Source organism: Silene latifolia, chromosome 6, assembly GCF_048544455.1.
Source record: "Silene latifolia isolate original U9 population chromosome 6, ASM4854445v1, whole genome shotgun sequence".
NCBI lineage: Eukaryota > Viridiplantae > Streptophyta > Magnoliopsida > Caryophyllales > Caryophyllaceae > Silene > Silene latifolia.
The window spans coordinates 140,190,551-140,200,149 of record NC_133531.1 but is presented as its reverse complement, the minus strand read 5'-3'; the positions used below and the strand labels follow the sequence as shown (position 1 = coordinate 140,200,149).

At 35.5% G+C, this 9,599-nt stretch overlaps 1 protein-coding gene across 1 annotated transcript; it reads right to left on the bottom strand.

The window, feature by feature from the left end:
• Nucleotides 1-3,221: 3,221 nt before the first annotated feature.
• Nucleotides 3,222-6,904, bottom strand: LOC141587417 (uncharacterized). Its single transcript, XM_074408901.1, has 2 exons — nt 6,651-6,904; nt 3,222-4,308 (listed from the first exon to the last, which is right to left on the bottom strand). Exon 2 carries the CDS (start codon nt 4,245-4,247, stop codon nt 3,360-3,362), a length of 888 nt encoding a protein of 295 aa, XP_074265002.1. The 5' UTR covers nt 4,248-4,308; nt 6,651-6,904; the 3' UTR covers nt 3,222-3,359.
• Between the last annotated feature and the right edge of the window lie 2,695 nt (nt 6,905-9,599).

The window sequence follows — 9,599 nt, the reverse complement described above, 5'->3', positions numbered from 1 at the left end:
TTTAAGAACTACAGCTTAATGAGGCTTCTTGTTGCTTAAAGGCAATAATTTAGTTGGACATCTCCAATGGTGTAGAAGAACTAAATTTTTCTGACAATTTTAAGAATTATGAAAGCAAAATCCTGCCTACACCATCGACTTGCTTCTTACATTTTTCTTCACATATTTTTTAAGGTTTTCCTAAAACCTTTATCTTTCCAATTTTCTCCTTTATTTTCATATAGATCATCCTGCTACACAAATTTGAGATGTCTTTTGATATTTCACCATATAAAATACTCAATTCATTTTAATTTTCATTATCTCCTCCCCCATCTAAACTTATTTCAAGTGTGAACATTTAATATTATCCAGTGATAACTAGCTACCACCCAGCTCTATTACAAAAAAAAATTGCTCACATTATTTTGGATTTAAGAAGTAAAATTGATATTTTATCAGTTTTAACTTTTTTTTTTGGGTTTAATAAACGTTTAAAGTTGTTTTTGTTGAATGTTGAGTGTGAAATTTTAATGGCGACCCGTGGAAAAAATTATGTCAAAACTCGAACCCCCATCACTAAAGTCCTAGAAACGCCCCTGCTATGAGCACACCATGTCACCATTTGTATCGTCAACATCACCATCCACAAGGTGTTAATGTATCCGTGTGAAAATCTAATTCCGGGAATGCCACAGAGGTTATTTCATGTATAGGGTAATTGCACACACGCATTCTTCTCAGTTTTTACATTCCGGCTTCCTAACGCAAGTAGAATGAAGAGAATTAACAGTCTAGTCCGTATATGTTGATCACAAATATGCTGACCAGTCAAGTTCAGGACTTCTGGAATCTAGATGGTGAGAGTGCGTGTATGTTTGATAATTCGCACACTTTTGTTAGCTTATGTTTTCATGTAATGGTTTCTAATATATGCAGCGAAGAAACATCAGCTTGAATTTGAAAGAAAATAAAGCTCGCTCGAATTCAGCCAGCATATTTGAACAGTTTGTGTGTTTAAGTGAAAGTGTACATAAAAGAGACTATCAATAAGAATGTAAAAGCTACTACAGTATTTCTCAAGCAAATTAAATGTTGAGCTTAATAAGTGTGAATTGTGGGGTTTTGGAATATAAATTACGCAGAAGAATCTAGGATCTAGTTATAACAACTGAGGAGCGATGTAGATAGAAAAGCTGAATCTTACGAATAAAGCAGAGAAAAGTCAGAGATATACCAAGTGAAATGCAAGATGAATCCTCAAAATTAATTAGCGAGTGATGAGCAAAAATAATCCGATATCAATGATAATAATTAAATTAATGGGAGCTCAATGCTTCAATTCTGGTATTTGAGCATCCAAACAACCAGCAACAGTTAATGGGAACTCAATGCTTCAGTTGAAGAACGCAAATACGAGAAATCAACAAAAACCAACTTGTATAATATAATAATAAGAGTATAAGAGCAACAATAACGAAAGCAAACATGAAATTAGACGACATTAATATGTTTACATGAGCAGGGGCCATTAATCAAGCTTCCAGCTGTTAAATTAGATTCAACTGACAACAAGTTGACCTTAACTCCGTCGCAAGTGATTGCGACCCCATAGATGTATTGGTGGTCTATGTCCCCACTTATTAAAATAGAATATCGACCCCGAATCAATATTTTGAATACCAAAGAATGATTCATCGCCAAATCTGTAGAAATTGAATCAACTGTCGCGATATTGAGTTGGGATGCCGTAATGCCCATATCCAACTCTATGCTCTTATGGTTATGGTTTTGCCCAGATAAATAAAGAGGATCTATTTTTTTCGAAGAAAGGAACTCGTCGTCATACATAATCGAGACCACCAGTGGTTCAATTAATAGTTGTTGATCCTCCTTGTTCGTCAGGCTAAGTGTTAGGTTGAGATCTGCCGACACGTAACTCGGATTATTCGAGATTGTCATCGAAGCAACTTGTAACGAGACAACCTTAAACGTCAAGGGGGGCACATAGACTGGTTCATTGGCTCTAAAAATAAGGTGAATAATAAGGGCGGTGGCAAATATTGCAATAATCAGAATTACCCAAATTATGGTGGCTTCTCTGTCGAGATCCCTTATAAATTGGTCCCATATTAGGGTTGCATTACTAGATGGGTAGTTGTTGTCCATTACAGCGGCTTCGTGGTCTCCTTGAACTGCATTACCATCTGATGATGCTCTCTGTGTTTCTGACGACATTCTGCAAATAAGTGAAATACTCGTGCAAACTGCTAACAAGACGTCTTGTGTTATTCAAGAATCCTAAATACCCTCAAATTGAATAAGTAATCTACACTTATATATACATATATATATATATAGTCCTCCTCCTAAAAGAAATCTTTCTTTAATACAAGGACATTATGTGATTACTCTTTAGGAAACTTTCTTTAGATGGTTCTCTAGAATTTTCCATAATTCATTGTTATGTACTGCTTTTACGATTGCGGGAGAGTATTAGGATATTTGGCCTATAATAGGCTCGGCTACTATTAGGGTTGGCCATATTAGAGTTAGGGTTTAATAAAGATGTGAGCTATTATAAATAGCTCACCATATTTCATGTAAGACACGATCAATAATATAATTGGTTATGAAATATTCTCCTCTAATCCCCTATTTACTAAATGAATAGGCGAAACTTTTATTTTTCCCGCCTAAATAATATTTCCTAAAATAAAGTGTAGTATTTTTAGAATATATTATCCCACAATTTAAAATAAAGTGATGAGAAACATAAAAATAAGTGAATTATCAATTTAAAATCTATAAATAATACGGAGTACACTAAAAAATAAAATTTTATAAATACCGTGCATATATTGCACGGGATCTAGTAAAATCTAACAACAAGCATATGCTAGTATTTGACAGATAGACTACATGAATTTATATGATATACTCAGAATATGGTATGTAATTACACCGTTGAGGGAGCCGAAACTTGCTTGCTGTGGTCTTGGACTTCGCTGGCTCTTGTCATTCTGTTATCTCTCCCCCTCCTCCCCCTTTCACATAAAGTTAAGTTATATGCTGAATTTGGTAGAATGCAAATGCTGGCCGGACTCTAAATATTAATTCATTCAAACGGTGACAGGACGTGGAATTTGAGGAGCGGGCGACACTTGTTAAAAAAATTGCGATCATCATTGTATATACAAGCAAGCTTAGTGAAAAAATATTTGATAACAGGTAATCATTCATTTTGGCGAGAGAGAAATATTTGATAACACTTGTTAACCCGTAAGACTAGCTATTAACAAAAAGGTTACGAATAAACCAAGGTAGTATATTCATAGAGCTCGTAAGAGTATAACCCAACAATAACAAATAGCATAAAATTAGTCGACAATACTTTTACATGAACACGGACCATTGATCAAGCTTCCACGAGTTGAGTTAGATTCAAGTAAGAAGTTGACCTTAACTCCGTCACAAGTGATTGCCACACCATAGTCGCACCGAAGTCTCCCTTCACTTTTCAAAATACAATATCCACCTTTAATGTGTATTTTAAATACCAAAGAATGATTGACAGCCAAATTTGTAACAATTGAATCAACAGTCTCGACACTGAGATGGGAAGCCATAATACTCATATCCAACTCTATGCTCTTATGGTCTTGAGGATCAATTTTTGTCGACGAAAGGAACTCATCGTCATACATAATCGAGACTAGGAGAGGTTGAATTAATATTAATACTTCTTGATCCTTCTCCGTCAAGCCAAGTGTTAGGTTGACATCTGCCGACATGTATTTCTGAATATCTGAACTTGGATTGTTAGAGATTGTCATCGAAGCCACTTCTAACGAGACAACCTTAAACGTCAAGGGGGGCACATAGGCTGTCTCAATGGAAAAGTAAATACTGATGCCCAGACAGATGCTAAAAACAAGCAAGAGAAGTAGAAATAATACGACATCTTCACTAAAGCAGTTGTTCCTTCTTAATCGGTCCAAAGTGGTTACAGCATTATTAGACTTGCTGTTCTTCATTCCCTTGGTTCTGTTGCTAGACTCGTTGCAGGCGATATCGTTGTTTGTTGTTACAGTTGCATTGTTAGATGGGTAGTCCCTGTCCAATAGTTTTGTGGTTGCATCACTAGAAGACGAGAGATCACTTTGGAAAAACCAGTTCCAGTTTACCGGGTAACCCACAGCGGCTTCGTGGTCGCCTCCTTGAATTGCATTGCCATCTGATGATGCAGTATGTGTCTCTGACGACATTGTGCAAATATAAGTATGTAGCTTTTTGATATTCCTGATAGAGATATGAATATATGTAGTCCTGCAAACAATTCACACAGACTTCTTGTTATTCAAGAATCCTAAATACCCTCAAATTGCATCTATACTTATATAGTCTTCCTAAAAGAAATCAGTATTGACGAAAATATATTAACTTTGAACAAAAAAGAAAAAGAAAAAGAAAAATAGCTAAAGGACATACAATAAAGGTAGAATTCAATCTTTAAAACTTTGTACAAAGAAATTACGTGATATACTACACTCCTTAGAGGTCAAAACTGCTTGCCCAGAAGAATCCTAAACATAGTATGTAAAATAGATAAAATAGATGGCCGTCCAATATATTCACACATCAATTTGTACGATTACACATCCTTCCAAAATTTCAGTGTAAATCAAGAACTCATATAATAATGGTATTAATTAATTAATTAAATAAGAATTTGTAAAACATCCTAGATCATCATCATCATCATCGTCATCAAGAAACTATCCTACAAAGTAAACATGTTCCAATTATGACTAACAACCAATCGACTTGCTTTCTCATCCTTACAGGAACAATTTCCATGTTTCAAACTGGAAGTAGGAAAGCACAGAAAAGTGAGTTGTAAATTATCATTTTAAATTGTGAGTACTTCATAAATGTTAGGCTAATTCTCCTATTAACTCGTACAAAGTACAAAGTTAGAAAAAACTGGACTATTTAACATCGCTCGAAAATCATTCACAAATCCAGTTTTGTGTTGTACCTTTTGCCGGCTCATACAACCCCTATTAGTAATTTAATATGAATATGACTATAAGATCATATGCAGAATTTTGTGGAGTGCAAATGCTAGACTCTAATATTATTAGACACACTGGCGGGACGCAGGATTTGAGGAGTGGGTGACACTTCATGGAAAAAAATTACGATCATGTTACACGTTAGAGATGCAAGTGTATATACAAGCAACATAAGTGAAAATACTTGATAATACTGAACAAACTTCAAATGCAAGATCAATCCTCACAATAAATTAACGAGTGTCATCAAAGATAATCGAAACCAATGATAATTAAATAAACGGAAGCTCAATGCTTCATTTCTGGTATTTGAGCATCCAAACCACCAGCAACAGGTCACCATTTAATTTTAATTACGTTGTTTTCGGGTGTTAAAGACTACATCCTAGTCCTACTCAAAGTACTTGTCCTCGCCTGCTCGAAGTGTTGTGCTCTTGGTTTTCTAATAGCACTACAATTGCATTGTTTTCGAGTTAGCTTAGGATAGCTTATTTTGATACGATCAGGAGTCTAGCTGTTGTAACGGAGGAGTCCCGTTACCCAAACAGTTAATTGATAAGGCGATAAGAACAATAAATAACGAATGTAAATAAAGTTGACACACAGATTTACGTGGTTTACCAGTTAACTAGCTAAGTCCACCCTGCGAGGAGATCAAATTTCACAATAGTGGAGAAAATAGTACAACAGTAGACCCTATTCTACCAACAAATATAGTAGTCTCAAAGGAACAAAAGAGAAACTACCCCAATAAGACAAAGGACAATAATCTTGAGGTCAACCAATATTTGAACAAACTCCTCCGATCCTCAAAGACAGACGAACAACCAACAATAATAAGAGCCCGGAACAAACTGAGTTTTCTTCCCCAAAAGGAAACTCACAAATAGACCCTCATCATTGTGCTCACAAATCTCTCTCTTAATTAACCTAAAATAAAGCTTAGGTCTTTATATATTTTATACCACCCAATATAAAATATCCAGGCTAATAAAAGGAATAAGATTAATAGGAAATTAGATTTAATACAAAATACGACCGCAAAACAACGAAGGAAACTAGTCTTTCCTAAACAAAGTCAACCACAAAACATATCATCCCCGTGACCAGTAAACATGCTCACCTTCATGAATGAAACAGCCACATACGCGACCCGCAGTGGAAACTTTGTTCTATGCATCTTCGACACAAATTTGAGGCACAAAATTCCTAACACTAGCGATATACTAATTCATCTCGTTGTACTTGTATATAAATAGATTGCTTGACATTCAATAATAATCATCAATTAAATTAAATTCTTCTCATTATTTATTTATTATTGGGAAAAAAAAATCATCAATCCAATACTGACATTAGCTATTTAGCTACACAATACAACTTTAAGTTAAAAATCAACAAAACCAAATCAGAAAATCATAAAATTAAAAAAAGAATGTTGAATTAGGGTTTGAGACTTGAGTAATTGTAATTGGGAATTTCAGTAATTTATTAAGTAAGCAACAAGTTTTTTTTAACAGTAATCAGATTAAATAACTAAGAAATGGAAAGAAATTAACAAAATTGAAATTGGAGAAAAGGATAAAAACATACAGAAAAAATAACTGAAACACGGATGACTTTGATGGAGAATCTGAAGATAGTAGAGGAATCCAGAAAAGCCGACTAGTGGGAGGTGAGGAGGCAGTGGTCGACAGCGTTGTCGGACTGCCGGTGACGACGCGAATAGGAAGGATTAAAGGAGGACCAGAGGAAACGTTGCAGGCAAAAAGGAAGATGAATCCGCCCTTAATTCAATAGTCGTTCCTAGTAGAGTTTTAGGGGTGTTCAAAAAGTGGAACGGTCCGGCCGAAACCCGGAAAAACCGGACCTAAAAAGTTGCGGTTTGGTCGGGTTCGTAGTTACTTGTAGGGCGTTAAATTATCTGAGTCGATTCGTAGAGTCTTCGGAATTAGCTCGGTCAAACTCGATTCAAAATCGGTCCAAACCCATCCGAGCTCGAGCTCAAATCGGTTTAGTGGAAGTTGCACTATCCGATATCGATACAAACGACAAATTCTCTTTTTAGCCCGTCTTTTCCATCCGAGTTACCGAAGTCTAATATAGTTTTATTAAATAAAATTTAACGATAAATAGAGTGAATCCTAGGGTGGGCCGGACACCAAACAAAGTTATAAACCTACAATATATACTCTAATAGCTAGTTTGTTAATGAATTATGAAAGAAACACTCTTGTAAGTATTAAGGCTGTCTCATCTCGCGAGCAAATCGAGCTCGGCTCGGTCAAAGCTTGGCTCGTGTGAGCTCGGCTCAGACTCGGGCTCGGCTCGAGAGCTTAACGAGTCAAGCCGAGCAAACGTTGGCTCGGCTCGAAAAACTCGTGAGCGGCTCGAACTTGTGTAATTAGATGAGATATTACTCATATTTTATAAAAATATTTTGTCATGATTATATATTTATATCACACATATCAAAAATGTCTTGTTGATTTTCCAATATTTGTATATAAAACTTTCGAGTCTTGTTATTAAATCGAGAGAGATAAAACGATAATTCAACAATTATATATAGGCTCGAGTTGAGCTCGAGTTAGGCTCGAGCTCGCATTAAAGCTCGCAAGCTTGATAATGAGCACAATTTTTTCAAGCTCGGGTAAACTTGAGATCGGCTCGAACTCGAGTTTTACTTTATGAGCACAAGCCGAGCAAGACCAAGCTCGGACTTAGCTCGGCTCGTTAACACCCCTAGTAAGTATCAACGAGCATTGTATCCTAACGCATGCACTTAACATCATTTTGTGGGATATCATTCTATCAGCCATTTCCTAGTAATTTGTGATAACAAAGTAGTATTAGAAGCGTCGTAGTGTAGTGGTAAAGAAGGACTTTTTCATCTTGAAAGTCATGGGTTTGATCCATTGGCTAGTAATTTTTGCTCCATTTTCCTCTTCTCTTACATTTTTTCTTCACATATTTTTTAAGGTTTTCCTAAAACCTTTATCTTTCCAATTTCCTCCTTTATTTTCATATAGATCCTGCTACACAAATTTGAGATGCCTTTTGATATTTCACCATATCAAATACTCAATTTATTTTAATTTTTATTATCTCCTCCCCCGTCTAAACTTATTTCAAGTGTGAACATTTAATATTATCCAGTGATAACTAGCTACCACTTAGCTCTATTACAAAAAAAATTGCTCACATTATTTTAGATTTAAGAAGAAAATTGATATTTTATCACTTTTAACTTTTTTTTTGGGTTTAAGAAACGTTTAAAGTTGTTTTTGTTGAGCAGGGATGTCTAACACCCCGTGCAGCCACGGGTGAGGAACCGGGCCTCCGGTTTTGAACACCGAATTGATAAGCCTTATTGATTAAATTCAATACAAAACTCGAAGTATAGTACCCTTATGCATTCATATTTAGGGCCTCATTTTTTCTCGGTGCACCGGGCCTCCATTTGTTTTAATGTATCCGTGTGAATATATCAAAATTGAAAGTGGGAAAATCTGATTCCGGGAATGCCACACAGGTTATTTCATGTATAGAGTTTGGTTCATTTTTAAAGTTCCAAACAATATGGCTGGGTAATTACACACACGCATTCTTCTCAGTTTTTACATTCCGGTTTCCTAACGCAAGTAGAATGAAGAGAATTAACAGTCTAGTCCGTATATGTTGATCACAAATAAGCTGACCAGTCAAGTTCAGGACTTCAGGATGGTGAGAGTGCGTGTATGTTTGATAATTCGCACACTTTTGTTATCTTATGTTTTCATGTAATTGTTTCTAATATATGCAGCGAAGAAACATCATCTTGAATTTGAAAGAAAATAAAGCTCGCTCGAATTCAGCCAGCATATTTGAACAGTTTGTGAGTTTAAGTGAAAGTGTACATAAAAGAGACTATCAATAAGAATGTAAAAGCTACTTCTTTCTCAAGCAAATTAAATGTTGAGCTTAATAAGTGTGAATTGTGGGGTTTTGGAATATAAATTACGCAGAAGAATCTAGGATCGCTCCCAGCTATAACAACTGAGTAGACTAGCGATGTAGATAGAAAAGCTGAATCTTACGAATAAAGCAGAGAAAAGTCAGAGATATACCAAGTGAAATGCAAGATGAATCCTCACAATTAATTAGCGAGGGATGAGCAAAAATAATCCGATATAAGTGGTAATAAATTTAAATAATGGGAGCTCAATGCTTCAATTCTGGTATTTGAGCATCCAAACAACCAGCAACAGTTAATGGGAGCTCAATGCTTCAGTTGAAGAACGTAAATAAGAGAAATCAACAAAAACCAACTTGTATAAGAGATAGTATATAATAATAAGAGTATAAGAGCAACAATAACGAAAGCAAACATGAAATTAGACGACATTAATATGTTTACATGAGCAGGGGCCATTAATCAAGCTTCCAGCTGTTAAATTAGATTTAACTGACAAGAAGTTGACCTTAACTCCGTCGCAAGTGATTGCGACCCCATAGATGTATTGGTCGTCTATGTCCCCACTTATTAAAATAGAATATCGA